The sequence below is a fragment of the Ciconia boyciana genome, chromosome 1 (assembly GCF_034638445.1).
Source record: "Ciconia boyciana chromosome 1, ASM3463844v1, whole genome shotgun sequence".
Classification (NCBI taxonomy): Eukaryota; Metazoa; Chordata; class Aves; order Ciconiiformes; family Ciconiidae; genus Ciconia; species Ciconia boyciana.
Window position 1 is genome coordinate 194,966,995 of NC_132934.1, and position 15,442 is coordinate 194,982,436.

The 15,442-nt window shown below is 43.4% G+C and overlaps 1 protein-coding gene across 1 annotated transcript in view; it reads right to left on the reverse strand.

The window, feature by feature from the left end:
* Positions 1–14,001, reverse strand: part of KL (klotho) — a 50,025-nt gene extending 36,024 nt beyond the window's left edge. Inside the window, exon 1 of the mRNA XM_072854795.1 lies at positions 13,207–14,001. Coding sequence (XP_072710896.1) covers positions 13,207–13,986 — 780 coding nt within the window. The 5' untranslated portion in view covers positions 13,987–14,001. The remainder of the gene's footprint in view (positions 1–13,206) is intronic.
* Between the last annotated feature and the right edge of the window lie 1,441 nt (positions 14,002–15,442).

The following is a 15,442-nucleotide window of genomic DNA, read 5'->3' on the forward strand; positions in this document are numbered from 1 at the left end:
GACAGCTTAGTCCATGTCTTTACTCGCTAGTTGTGGTGCAGAGCCAAAGAACACACAGCTACACCCCTGGCCAGCCCAGTGGACAGCTGGCTCAGAGCTGGAGAACAAGTCCTAGCTGCTCTTCCCTCTGGGATCACTGGGAATGCTGCCAAACCACTTTAAGAGAAATATCTTTACACTAGACCACATTTTATAATGGTTATTGAAAAGCCAACTATTGAAAGGCCAAGCAGATGCCAAACTGTGTCTCAGAGTTGATGCAAACACTGCCTGGAAGACAGCACGATGACACTGCTAAACTGTGGGGCAGGAGCAATTTTCCATGCTACAGCCTCACTCAAACCAGAAAAACGTCCTGGTGCTGACAGCTGTAACTTGGGGTGGACATGAACCCTGGGTAGTTTAACATTGTTTCTTCAGCTGTTGGATAAATATAATTTGTTATTGACAATCTTTGCAGGTTGAAGACTGTCCCAGTTGTACCCAGTGCCAATACCAACGAATTCTTTTCATGCTATACACAAAGGTTAATGTGGGGACTCTGCAAACTCTAATCCCCATCCAACTCTCCTATTAGCACCATGAAGTGGAGCTTGAGAGCTGGTGGCTGACTGACACTGAAACAGACCATTTCTGTATTGGCCATGTCCACCCTTGATAGGCACACTGGTTTTCCTTGCATGCTCTCCTTTGTCCTCAATCTGGAGGAGACAAGCTGATAAAAAAGTTACTTGCATATCTCACAGACTACTCTTCAGTTAACCCGTCCATTTCACAGTCAACAAAACAAAGACAATTTTTTCAGCTAGAAAAGGTATTTATCTATATCCAGACTACCACATTATGCTACAGTTCCAATAATCTACATTGTTTGTCAGCATTTACATCGGGAGTGTCATTCCACCAGTGAAGAACTGAAGGGGTTTCACTGGACACGCTCCAGAATGACACATACTGCCTATCCGTCTTCTGGACCTACTCTAGCCTTTAAAGATTTTGAGACACAAAACTGAGGCTTTGGCCTGTTGCTTCCCAAACCTATGCATACTTATTGCACAAAACCATAGCGAATTATTCAGTGGTGGGGTTGATAATTAATCTTACCAGAAACATAATGTGGGAACTAAGAAAGTAATATTTTCTTACACTTGTAGAAGAATAATAGCAGAACATAAGAATCACTGCAATGAGTCAGGCTGTCCAACCCATCTCATTATTATTGAAGCAGTTCCAGAATAAGGTGTTTCAGAGATAAATCTTCAGCTGCTTGCACCAGCTGCTCAAAAATCTGGAATTGCTTTATTACACAACCAGTGATGCAACAAAAAAGCTGAGTCTGTCTGGCAACTTTTTGGGCAGTTGTCATTGCTAATGTTTCTATCTTATGCCCAATGTCAATGCTGCTGTCACAGGAAGCCTTGTTCTCTGATAGTTAACTGTTTAGTTTGGTAAATTACTTCATGGATTTGACATACCAATTGACTCCCTTGTCTCTGTATACCTCCCACTATAACTTTTTCCCTTAGATGTTTAAATAGCTCAGTCAGGCGTTTCTATGTGGTCTTGGGTCTATGAAATGCTAGTGCCCCACAAGTCTGTTTCCAGATGCTCCAGGTTCTTTCCCACATTGGGAACATGCTGCTCCAATGTATGTTTGACCCTTTCCAATTCCTCTCTCTCTTTGTAGTTCACTCTTCCATACTCACTTCATTCCTAAAAAATATTCCCCAGAAGCACTCTCACAAAATGAACACTCCCTCAGCAAAAAATGGAACAGAGGTACATGGATCATCAAGTTTAGTTGCCTGCAATAGTGTAGTAAGCTTTTAGCCCCAAATGCTACACAATAATATCCACTATATGTCCCCTCTTTCCCACGTCTGTGGCATTGTGGGCTACAAAACAAATCCCGAGACCTTTAACACAAGAAAAAACACTCAAATGCTCCAAACATCACAATGGGCCACAGGAATAAAACAGGAAAGAACGAAGATATCATCACAATCCTAAATCCTTGCCACAGAAGGCAAATTATTTAGATAAGATGCCCTAATGATCCTGGGAACTTGGCCGCCTTCCACAGCACAGAGAGAGGGCACAACAAGAAACATGACAATCCTTGACAATATAACTTCCTTCCTGACCACCAGTCCAGAGGCTGCAAAACCTGATCCCACAGGCCAGCATCAGTATCCCATCCATACCTACACTCACCCCCTCCGGTTTCTACAAACCTATTCCAAATTACCAGTTACACAGGAAACACTCCTCTCCAGAAGAGTCCAACTTGGGTAAAGTGGGATCTGACTGGTATAGTTTAGGGTTCTTGCCTTTCATAGCTTAGTGTTACAATGCTGTTTCTATAACCATTTCCCCACCAACCAATTTTCAAGTGGTCTCTATTCATTACCCTAAGCTGGGCTGTTTCTGACCTGCCCTGTGCTGCAGTTTGCTGGTTCTAACACCCAGACTCAGAATGACTGTGCCAATTTGATGCTGCTTTTATTAGAATTTTCACCACTTTTAAGCAACTGCCTCCTTCAAGTACCACTTTTCTTTTTACCAGAAATAGGAAAGAGGAGTGGGATAAATGACTGAATAATTACAGTTTCACACACGGGTGGCACAAGCAGCCCAGCTACAAATGAGAGACACAGAGTAACCACTATGGTGCAAGAATTCTGCCCTGACAGCTCTAAGACTGTTTTATTTCTTTCATCAAAGAATAAAAGGCATCAATCTGCAGCTTCAGGAAGTCAGTCATATTGCAGCAGGTTATACAGCAATTTCACAAGGGTAAACTGACCCAGTTTGAAGCAGTGGGCACTCATCCAACGAAAGAATACAGAAGGCAGTGTGTGAAATGACTGACTGACTCACTATATCAAAATGGAATTTTTCAATATCACATCTAAATGGAAAACCAAGAAGTTCCATGGCAAAGTAAAAATAAAATGACAGATTTTTATTACCCCTAGTTCTCAACTTTTTATGGGAAACTGAAGTCCCTCTCTCAAATATCTTAATTTCAATGAATCAGCAAGCTCCAGTTTCACAGGTTTTAGATCTTTTTGACTTGCCCTAATTACACGACATTACTTTGTGAAAACAGGAAGTATTAGGAATCAGAGAAAAGGCTAGCTGACATGATGGGGAGGCAGTAATCACAACTGACTATGAAAAAGAGGGATTTTTGATTCTACCAAGCATATTATTAAGATGCAAAACTGCAGCTGAATCATATTCCCCCAGCTCCGTTCTTTGCCCTGCTTGGTATACCCCAATACGCCCTTCTCATTCAAAACAAGAGGCAGGTTTGCGGCTGGGAAGGGAAGGATGATAAACTGAGTTCAAGAGCTCCTTCAGTGCATTTCCAAGGTCTTACACTTCACACAGCAGATGTGCTACTTGAATATGGGAATACACATTTTCTTCAAGTTAAGAGGAATACATCAGTTCAACTTGCTAACTTACCTAACTGCTTGAAAGTGACAGGATTCTCAAAAAAGCTTAAGGAAAATTCAATTCTCACTTATTTTCCTTAAGGTCCTTTGAGAAACCCAGCCTTAATGTAGCATCCCTCCTTTCTTTTGCAGGCTGCTCATTGTGTCCCCTACTCCCAGTGCTGGTGGCAATGTGGGGACAGCAAGTGGACACCATAAGCCAAAACAGACTCTTGGAATTAGGCTCCATCACTATGAAGCATGGTTTGTGATTTCATTAAAACACCAGTCAGCTTCCTCAAAAAAAATTCATATGACATTTATAAATAAAAATGAACCAAAGAACTACTCACCTTTGGTGGAGTCCAGGCCACCTCATTTCACGTCAAGTTTAATTTTCAATGCTAAACATGCACACAAAAATGCGGTATTGCCTCATAAACCCAGCTCCTGCATTCCCACTCACCACCAGTCACCCCCACATTTCACCAGCTCCTTGTGCATTGTCTGTTTTCCTAATACTCCTCTTTCCTATCACCTCATGTTTTCTTAAGACTTTCTGGCCTGGATTTTGCCTCCTAATGGAATACGTAACTGGTGATGGCCATTCTGTTGTGGTGGCCCTTCTCTCTCCAAACACCACTTGTACCCAAGTTAGCATTGTACTATGACAGGAAAAGAAATGAAGAATGAAATAAGTGTATTACAAAAAACATGTCATCACTGTATAGTCAGGAGCCAGTTGAACTTTCATTTCAAACCTGAGGTCAGAATTATTGAATTTATTTTGAAGCAAAATGTTATTACTTATAAAATACAAAATGAAAAATAATCACTCAGCCTGACAATGCAAAATATTCCCAACCTATTTTCTCAAATGAAAATAAATGCTGCATAATCCTATCATTTCCATATATATTTGAGTTAAAGAACCATAATTAGAATAATTAATCAATAACTATGTTCAACAGTTCCATGCCTGCAGCAAAAATGAGGTTATTCCTTAAAATGCTGGAAGTTAAATAGAGTAAACTTTGCCCTCAGCTTTGAAAAACAACTGATCCAGTGGAGCTACTACATATTCAAAACAATAAGAAAAAAGTCAACTGAGAAAAGGCATCAGAAAATCACAGTGAACTCCTACCAGAATGTGTGACCAACAGCTACAAGTCCGTCCCCCCTCCCCACCCGACCATTTGATGTCTTTTCTAGAAGCAGGATCAAAACAAACAGATGCTACCATCTTCCCAACTGTAAAGCAAATAGTTTGTGAAATATAATCCCAGTGGTGCCAACATTTTCTAGCCTTTAGTAAGGGCATTAAATTGATTAACCTACAAAAGGATTCCTGGGTCGACTTCTGGACTCAGAAAATAACAAGGCATTTCCATAGTATAATCTCTCCCTGCCAATTCTAAACCATTCAGCTGTCTTCAGAGATGTGCTAAGCTGACTAAAACAGAAGTCAAAGCTCAACTGTTATCATGAGACCTAAAGTACAAGTATCAAAATTATCACATGCAGACCAAAGTGACAGTCCACTGGAAATGTGCGTGGCTCGCCGTCAGCTCACCCTCTTGCTGAAGAGCACATGGCAGGGTCTCTCACAGCACTGCCCAGCCTTTCAGCCTCCCAGGCTGGCCGGATCCAGAGACGTGCCAAAGCCCCTTGTGTTTTCCGTCATGCAGAAGTCACACAGCTGCCTGGTGGCACTGGAACCACCCGTGGACCCAGTCCCTCGGTTCATACACCAGCTGTTGTAAACAGCATCTGCAAAGATTTCAGTAACTGGCAGAATTTAGAATAGGGGTTTTTTTTCAGAACCAAAACAAAGCTAAACTTTAAACTGTTGCAGTTCTCCATAACACAGAATGCTACTTTCTTCCAAGACTAAACATACATAAAAATGAAACAAAACACATGTGCTTCAACGTGACCAGATCCAGAGATTCTTGAATTGCCTTGTCTTACTCCAGAGTGCATCTAGAATGACCCTTCCTGCCAAATTTCCAGGGACATATACTACGAACTTAACAGGCCAGTGTTTTTATCAGTGTTTTGTGCTCTCAGAGTAGTGTGAAGCTGCCACAATAAGCCAGAAGTTGCTACCATTAATATCCTAAACAAACTGTTTACTGTTAATATAGATTGTGTTTCTTTTTCCATTGAACTACCTTCTCAGAGTTTAAATTATGCCATGTATCATTCTGCTATGAATTTGCAAGCAAAGAGAAAGAATACAGCTTTACAAGTCCTGCCACCTCCACTGCCACCAAATGCATCAAGAGTCTCTTTTCTCAAACTGCTCTAGCTGTCTTAAAGTAAGATTTTTGTGCCTACCATTAGCACTGAAAGGCCATGCCAGAAACTCATTCCTCCAAGGGCTATCGATGACTGCTAATAGCCAATCTAATTTTATTGATACTGAACTTTTATCCTCTTTTGTGTGTGTGCATATTGTCCTTTAACTCTAAATTTTCTTCCTGTAAATGATATTTATGCATTTATGCATATTTAAGCATTTACAGAGAGCATTGGTATGAATCTAATTCTTCCCCTTCCTTGGTATCATTTGTCTCCTACTCATCCCATTTTACCGAAGGCTCCAATCCCTTGCTATGGCCAATATTGTTCTCCTCTTGTGCTTAGTTACTCTTCCTTCTTGACAACCCACCTTCTCTTTCTGCTGGTACTTTTTCTCTCAAGTGCTGTAATTCAGTTCTTCTTGCACAAGCCAGTTTCTTCATTCATGTTTTATTCATGGTCATATTCTATGGGTCACCTTCTCCCTCAGAAATCTGTCCAGTCTTCATTTCAGTAATTTTCTAAACATCCTGAGATGCTTTCTGCAGCCTTATTTTTCTGTTCCATCATATTCTCAGATTTAATCTAAAATCAGCACTCACAGTTTTACCTCAGGAGCTTTTCTATAAGCTTTGGCAGGCAAATATTCAAGCATGAGTAGTTTTTATTTAGTACTTAAAATAAATAATACACATCCTATAATTTCTACAACCTGTCATCATTGTATATGGAGGTCACCTCCCCTACTTCTTCAGAAGCACTTCTTCATCATTCCTTCTTCTTTATTTTTACCATCATGGAAAGGCAGAAGAAAATCTCCTTGTGTACATTTCTTTACTTACAAGTCTCTACAAGTAGGCTCCTTTGATTGCTTGGCTTCTTTAAAACTTTGCCAAGCTCAGCCTTGCACCTTCAGATTAAGTTCAGCAGTTTCACTGTTCATCAGCAACAACCAAACACACAAATCGCACCACTCAGTTGCAAGGATTAGCAAAGAGCCCTCAAACTCTGCCAACTAAAAACTGTAAACCACAAGACACCACAAACTGAAGCTAAGCAAACTACAGAGCACCTACATGCACGTGGCTGTTTGTTCTTTCCTGCTCCTCCCAATGTAAGAAGGATATGCATCATAGTCGCCAAAAATAGTTTAAATGCAATGTCTCCAAATGCCCACACCTTGTACTGCTCTCTATTCACTGTCCTGCTGGTTGCTGCTTGCCAACGGTACTACCAGCTGTATAGACGTATTCACTGCTTCTGTCTAGTTGAAGAAATACTGAAAGATAGGGGAAAAATGTTTTGTTCCCCAGAGTAGACTGGGAAGGAGATGATGTTACTCAAAGAAAGAGTTAATAAATGTGAGGAACGAAGCTAAGGTAATTTCCCAATAAACTATTGGAGTCCGATTCTGATTTCATTTCTACCAAAGCGAGAGAGATCAGATTTTGACCTTCTAGAAGGTGGGCATGATGAGTGAAGCAACTTTCTCTTATGTCACAGAGCATTTCTTCCTCATAGAAGACAACACTTTCAACAGAAAAGACTGTGTCTGCACTTTCACCTGCTGATGGTTGCTGAATAGAGGCTACTACTTGACCTATCATGGGAAAACCTCTAAGAGCTCCTTGCCTTCAGTCAAAAGGGAAAGGCAGGGACTAAAACATGGTGAACTATCTCAAATCAAAATATACACTTCACTCTGCAAAAATTGAAGAAAGGCTTTATTTTCCAGGTCCCAACAATATCCTTAAGTACAGGTAGGAATTATGCCCATCAACTACCTTAAGTACTGGAAACTTTCCATAGAAGCAAGATGAAATGGACACTGGAAAAGTTAGTCATACGAAGGAATGCATGGTAACACGAGTCCTTCCACACACTTCACTTCGGATCCCCCAAAACTGTAACAAATACAGACACTCTTCTGCTTGAAGAAAGAGGTTGAAGAACCAAGAACGTCTCATACTTTAAGAGGTTTTATTAATGCAAAATGAAAGAGTATCAAGGAGAAGACAGCTTTACACTCATGTACCCAGTGAGACTTTGAGATGTGAATTTTATGTTGCCTATCTAAATGCCCTTATCTGTATCAAACTGCTGTTAATCAGTAGTCATCTTCTTTCTGGCACTGAGCAGAGCCCTGCCCAACATGTTAAACAAAAACTTTGATCTTAAATGAAAAGCATGCTATTTAAAAAGGAAGCATACTAGATTACCTTGGATAGGAACCAGAAGTATCATCTAGGTACCTCCAGAAACAGCCACTGCAACAACTAAAAATCAGGCATGGGGCACTTAAAATGAGCTATGAAACACAGATTTGGGGCTGTCTATAGAATTAAATACAGAGATTTGTAGCTATAAAAACCGCAACTACTAAGCACTAAAATTCTCATAATGAACAGGGACCCTCAACAAATCCTCATCCTCATAATGAACAGCAAAAGAGTTGAGGTGGGACTTAACATACCTATGGGCTTGACCTGGTCCTCTTCCACACAGAGAACACACAAATCCTGCTTCCATCCCACTTTGGTCACCAGTGTAGGCTTTCCAGGTCCTGCCTGTTGAGTTCTACTAAGACTTCCTATAATCTCTAAAAAGCTTTTCAAGCTATAGGACCCCTACACTTGAAGGAGGTCCACTCTTACTTTTCCATGATTATACCTTATTCTCCACGTAGTCCTGCTATTTCTAGAATTAAACATCAAAGTACTCTGTAAAGATAACATACTGCTTTTTTGTCACAGCAGAATATTTGAAAACAACATACCTTCTGCAAATGTGTATGCGATCAGGTAGAAATGGCAAGGGGAAAGTTACATATTCTATCTTTGGAGCTAATCTTAATAAAATGAGCATCCTTGAAACCCAAACTCCTCTGTTTATCACCTTTTAAAATGAAACTCAATGTATTTTTTTTCTTTTGAATATTAAAGTTTGAGAAAGGTACACTATAGCTTTTAATACAATTTGTGAACATAGTATAACCATCTGTAGCTACTGGCACAGAAAACTGCACATCAGATCTGAATTTGCTCTATGGTTTGACATCTCTGACATTTGAAAGATACCTGATTAAAATGATTAGTGATTAGAATAATCACTACTGCAATAAATTCTTTGCAACTATATACTACCCAACTGATACTCAAAACCAGAAACAGAACCAATTTCTTCTTTGTTCTTCTTTGAATTAAGTCTTAAGAAAGCAAGAATATGAAAAAAAAAAAAAATACTATCACTTAGAATTATTCCTTATTTTTTACAAAAATTCTGTATGTCTTCACAACTACAGTGAGTCGTGTTACTTTCAGGAAAATCCAAAATCACTCCATTTGCACTGAGTGAAAGTTTGAAGGCTGTCTGAATTTTGAAAGAAACAATACGCATGGAGAAAAGACCATTCTCCTGTGCTGCAATTACTGATACTTTATTAGGTTTAGCACTGAAGGTCAACAAAAAAGTACTTACCTTTTGTTTTGGAAAGAGTTTTGGAATAGAAATCAGTCTGTTGCTACGTGACTGGTTTCCAGGCAGCAATTCCACTCACTTCTTTGGGGAAACAACGTGTTCTTCTGTTTCTGCAAATGCTGTTTATATTGAGTAAAACCAAGTATGTTCAACTCAGACAATATACTGTGAACCAGTAATGAAATAATGCATTTGCAAAAAACCAGAACATAATACAATGACCCCTCTCAACTCCCATCTGGAGAAAGAGATGCATCATATACATGACAGATTGCTGGCATTACATTTTCGGGCTATTCACTCGAGAGAATGCCAACTTTTATGAACTGTACTTGATCCATTCAATTTATTTTGTGAATAAACGTGTACAGCTTCCTCCATTTCTTACCAGGTTTCAAGGGCTTAGACATGTCAAAAGCGACAAGTGTCAGTGGAAATACTATAAAAGGGTGAAGTTTTCACTGAATACTGATCAACATCTCTCAATAATGAACCAAGGATGCATCCATAAAATGTTTTTTCTTACAAGTTTGGGGTTTTTTTACATTATTTTTCTTTGCTCTTTATAAAAAGTGTCTCTTACTCTGGCCATTTAGCATCTGTTAGGACTCAGTCGTGGAAGTTCAGAAAAATTAAAGTTAATTAAAAAATTCAGTACAATAGGATGAAATCCATTCAAGCTAAATTTAAACATCATTATTCAAATCAAACATCATTGCCCTGTTTGCACCAGCCCTGAACTGAACAACCTGAATTGAATCAAACTCTTATTTGATTATTTATTCAGATAATAAATAACTCACTCAGAAAGACAGAACCCAAAATCCACGTTCATATCTGTTGAATTTTAAAGAACTTAAAGGAAATTATTTCATCTTTTAATGTAATTAACATCCAGTAAAATAAATTAGTAGACATCAGCTTTCACTAGCTATTAAGCTTTCCACTTATGAGGGTCTTTGGTTCGAATAAATGCAGAAAGAAGATGCCTAAAACTGCATATTGTAAATAAGTAAAAAGAAGTCAGAAAACATGCATATTAAGAGTTACTCTGCTCATTTGCCAAGAACCAAACATTTATGACAACACATTTTATCTTTTAAAAAACAAACATGTTCTGCAAGCTCAATTTCCCTGGGGAAAAAAAAGGCAACAAGAATGCCACAGAGAAGGAAAAAGGATTAGGAAGAAACATGGGACCAGACCTTTTGGGTAATGATGTAAGACATAAGCAGCAAAAGTTTAGGCAGCCAAAAGGCAGCAGGTTTTTTGTCTGGGATGATACAACCACATCTTCTCTGGTGGGGCTGTGAGGACTGTATCTCCCGGCAGCACTGTCTGGTGCTGCACACATCCTCCAGGTTATGTGATGAAGCGGTACTACTGTACAGCCTTCTGATCCAAATCAAGGCTGCATGTGCTCCTGAGAACAACTGACCAAACTAACCTACAAAATTGTATGCAACCCACAGACACACATTAGAAAACATTATTCAAGTTGCAAAGTCAATCACTCAAGAATTATGTAAGAGAAGAATTTAATTTGCACGTGGAAATGTAATTCACTCCTTACCATATGCAGTATAACTTAATATTTCATTACACAATTACATATACTTTCTCTGGACATCAGGCTGTGTATACTCTAGCTTCCTACTTCATTGCTTGCACAAGCTGAAAGGTCTAATATCAATAAGCTACCAAGATGTAAGAAGGAAAATGAGGATCTCAGTGTTAAAGCTGTTCACTTCTCTGTCCTGAAGAGTCAGGCTCTATCTCTGCCTCTACTAAAGACTCCTACCTGGAGGAGTCTGGGATGGGAACTCTTCTGCATAAACAGCACATTGCTTATTTTCTCTGTAGCTGATCTGAAATTTTGGGATCTGACTTGTAGAAGAGCTGAAAATATAATTGACCAATATTCTAAAAAGATCACATGCCAGGAAAAGGGTACGAACAATGAGTGGACACTCTGGGTCTTAATTGCATCTGTGTTTAAGTTCCTCATTCATGAAATGCAGAAAAAAATATACCTTGCTGCCTTACACTGGTGTGTAAAAAGAAATGTCCACTAATTGTGAACACCCTGAATGACAGTCACTAGGACAAAACTAATCCTGAGGTTCTGTCACTAAACCAAGTATTGGTAGACTTCCCTGTTTAATTATACTTTTTACATGGCATAGGCAAGTCTGTGCCTCAGTTTCTTATTTGTTAAATAGAAAAGCACCTTCCTTCTCCATAAGGCTTTACGAGAACAAGTATATGTCTGAGATTATGAGGGACTGAGATACTATGGTGATGTGGGACACAAATACTCAAGACGGACAGCACTATGTAAACGCCAGGGACAAAAGAGGTGTTCATCTTCATTTGTCTGCTCTCAGAGCCCTGTATTAATTCAGGTCTGAGGCGACAAATTCAACAAAGGGCAGAGGGGAGAACCACACAGAACATGAACTGACTCATTAACTGCCTGTTTTGCACAGCAAAGGAGGGGCTTTAGAAAAAAAACAAAGTGATAGACAACATTAAAACTCCACCTCAGTTAAGCCTATGACCCTTGAAGTTGAAGGATTCCAAGGTCTAACAACGTGACTGCTCAAATTTGCAGCTTTAATGATTTATTTTGCATGTTACCGGTAGGAACACAGAGAAATGGAGCTTCTGCTCCTTACGTTCTGCGCCCCAGGCACCGAGCCAGCAGCCCATCCCCTTGTGCACAGCCCCACTGCCTTCAGAATAACTATGCAAGTATAGCAAATAACTCATCACCAACTTCAAGTGACTGTAGGAAAAGTGTAATGATCATTCGTAGGTGACAAAGCCTCGCTGCAAAATTTGGGGCTAATCCTGCAAGTGCTGAAGTTTAGGAATAACTTTACTCATGAGCAGACTCACTTAGTTCAGTGAACCGTACAATCACAGTGTGAAACATAGTCAAGTATACCCCACGGTACTAAATGAAGAGTTCAAAGGTTTCAGGACCAGGAATTTAGTCTGAAATGTCACCTACATTTTCCCCACCTACATTTTCTCTTGACTTATTTGTAGCACTAAACAATGCAAAAGTAATGCAGGAAAGTGGCAAAAAGTTTAATAAGGTATGCACCAGATGTTTTCTCAGTGTTCACGTCATATGTGATACTCATTAGGATATAACTTGCTGGTAAGTGTATGCTGAGCAGATGGACATTAGCAGAGTTTGTGAATGTGTATTAAGGTACAATAGATCATCCCTTAACGGCCACACCATTCCAGTCAGGCTGAATCCTTTCCCCTGTCATTGAAATGATTTGTACACACTTTTGCTTAATTCTCCCTGAGAATCCACAACGTTTGCTTCCAGCAAACGTTACAATTACACCATATGTAGATACACTGCATAAAAATTATGTATAGTGAATTACTTATGCCACTTACTAGACTAGCTGGGGAACAGAGGGTCTTTTTTTCCCAAAAAGTGTTCACACTCAAAAAAACCCCATACTCATCAAGAAAATCTCTCAGTATGGCATTTTGGCCACCTCTACCATCTCCATTAACTCAGTAAGATTTTTTTATCAAATGCATTTACTCTCTTTACAGTCGTATTAAGCATTTCCACATCAGCCTTAGGAAGCCAGTGCTGGACGGGCACAGCTGAATGCATCCACTCACCCACCCAGACCTGCATTCGCAAGCGCTGGTGGCAGGATTGAACATTTCTGCAGAATACAGACGTGCTTTAACTCGGCACGTTTCCCTCAACTCAAAATGACCACAAAGTTCCTGCCGCCCCCCTATGAGCCTCGCCAGCTTAAACCCATAAACCGGCTGCCCACACTCCATCGGGCACGTTGATTCGGTTTCCACTCCAGCAGCCAGCCAGGCAACAGGTCCGCCAACGGGGCGGGCTGAGGGCAGCCTCCGCACCCTTCCCCTTGGCATAACCCAGGGGCGGAGGAGCCGCCGGGGCCCCTTCCCTCCACCCGCCATTTACCTGGAGCAGGTGGTGGGCCGCCCGGTAGCCAAGGCGCGGGCCACCCCGAACGCCGGGCGGCAGCCGCCCCGTGCCGTAGCCGTGCCAGGCCACCACGTAGGGGTTGTCCATGGTCAGCCAGTAGCGCACCTGCCCGCCGAAATGCCGGAAGCAGAGCTCGGCATAGTCGCGGAAGAGCTGGGGCAGGACAGGGCTGGCCCAGCCACCGAAGGCGTCCTGCAGGCCCTGCGGCAGGTCCCAGTGGTAGAGGGTGACGACGGGCTCGACGCCCAGCTCCCGCAGGCGGCCCAGCAGCCGCCGGTAGTGGGCCAGCCCGCCGGGGTTGACGGGCGCCGTGCCGTTGGGCAGCAGCCGGGCCCAGGCCAGCGAGAAGCGGTAGTGGGAGACCCCCAGGCGCCGCAGCCCCTCGGCGTCGCGGAAGAGGTTGTTGTAGCTGTCGCTGGCCACGTCGCCGCCCGCCGGCCCCGGCGGGGCGGCCCCGGGCGGCGCGGCCGGGCGGTGGGCGAAGGTGTCCCAGACGGAGGCGCCTTTGCCGCCCTGGCGCCAGCCGCCCTCCGTCTGGTAGGCGGCGCTGCCAGCGCCCCAGAGGAAGCCGTCGGGGAAGGTGTCGTGGAGGAAGAGCTGGTCCTGCGGGTAGGGCAGCCGGGCGAAGCGGGACCAGGTGCCCGCGCCCTGCCCCGGCGCCCCGAGCAGCGGCCGCCCCAGCAGCAGCAGCAGCAGCAGCAGCAGCGGCAGCGGCGGCGGCGGCGGCGGCAGCAGCGGCGGCGCGGCGGGGGCCATGCTCCCGGCGGGGCTCCGCGACGGAGGCTCCCTCCTCCCAGCCCCCCGCCGCCCCCTTTTATCTCACCTCGCCCCTTCCCCCCCTCCGCCCCGGTGGGCACAGCTATTAATAATTACCTCGGAGCTGCCGCCTGCATCCCTCCCGCCCGGCTCCCTCGGGGAGAGCTGCCTCCGGGGGCGGGATCCAGGGGGTGAGACGGGGCGGGCGGGGAAGAGAGGGCGGCAGCGGGGCGGGGGCTCCTCAGGGGAGAGGTGGGCCCTGTCTCCCCTTCGGGGTCGCCTCTGTCACACACCCCCCGGCCCCTTAGGGCGGAGATACCCGTCCGCGGGCGGCAGGTGCACCCCTCGGAGGCGGCACCCTCGCCGCTGCCCTGCACCCTTTCCCCGAAACGAAGGAGCCCAGGGAGAGTCTCGACGGCCGGATCCGTCCCCTCTGGGGAGCTGCCCGTAGCCCCCTTCCCGCAGTGCCGCCGTCGGGGAGCCCGGGGCCGGCGGGCAGCGGCCCCTGCGGCGGGGCCGAGGGGAGGGAGCGATCCGCGGGGTGGGGGGAAGGCGAGGAAATAAAAATGATTTCACTTCACCCAGTATTTCCTTCGTGGTACCTTGGCAAGAGACAACGCAGCTGCTATGGCTCATGTAAGAATAATTAAAGAGAAACTTGTTGTCTAAGGACATCATACGCTCACCCCCCTCCTCCCCTGTAATGGACTGTCGCCTCCCAGCAATAGCACTTTTCTTTTCTGGAGTAGGAGGTTGGTGTATTTGGTTGTTTACCGCATGCAGAACAAGTTCTGATTAGAAATGCTTCACAGATCTTTACGGGGAGGAAACAAATCAAGCTAAGTTTGATTACTGAGGTACACTTTTTAACCGATCGTGTGGGTGCGATGCATGGACTTCTCTTTGAAGGCAGGTCTTAGGCTGCTGTTCTCATCTCCTTTGGATGAAAGAATTCAACCAGGGCTGCGAAGCGACAACTGGCTCAACACATTGCAAAAACCTGGTATTCAGTTGTGTGGACTCTAACATGAGTTGGGACATCTAAGCACAAAACACACTTACTAGACAGGCTGTTAAGGGCAGGGAGATGTTCTCAGGAGATAAAAGTTGTTGTTTAACTACAGAATGAAGGCATTTAGATAATTCCATTTTATTTTTAGAAAATAAACACCTTCACAGGAAAATTACAGGTAATCGCTAATGATGAGTTGATGGATTTAAGTGCCAACTGTGAGCTGCTGAAGTTTTCCTCTAGCACGCAGGATGGGCTCTCACGCCTTGCAGGTGCAGGCAGGGCGTTTGCTTTGCCTGTTTGTAGAACTTCCAAGCTCCACCTTTTCTGCACCAATTAGGTTCGGTTTCGGGCATTGTTTTGTGGTGTTTTTACGGAAAAGACCAGAGATGTAGAGTACAGGATTGCGGTTAGTCTTCCATTAGCGGTGATTAATTTATTCTC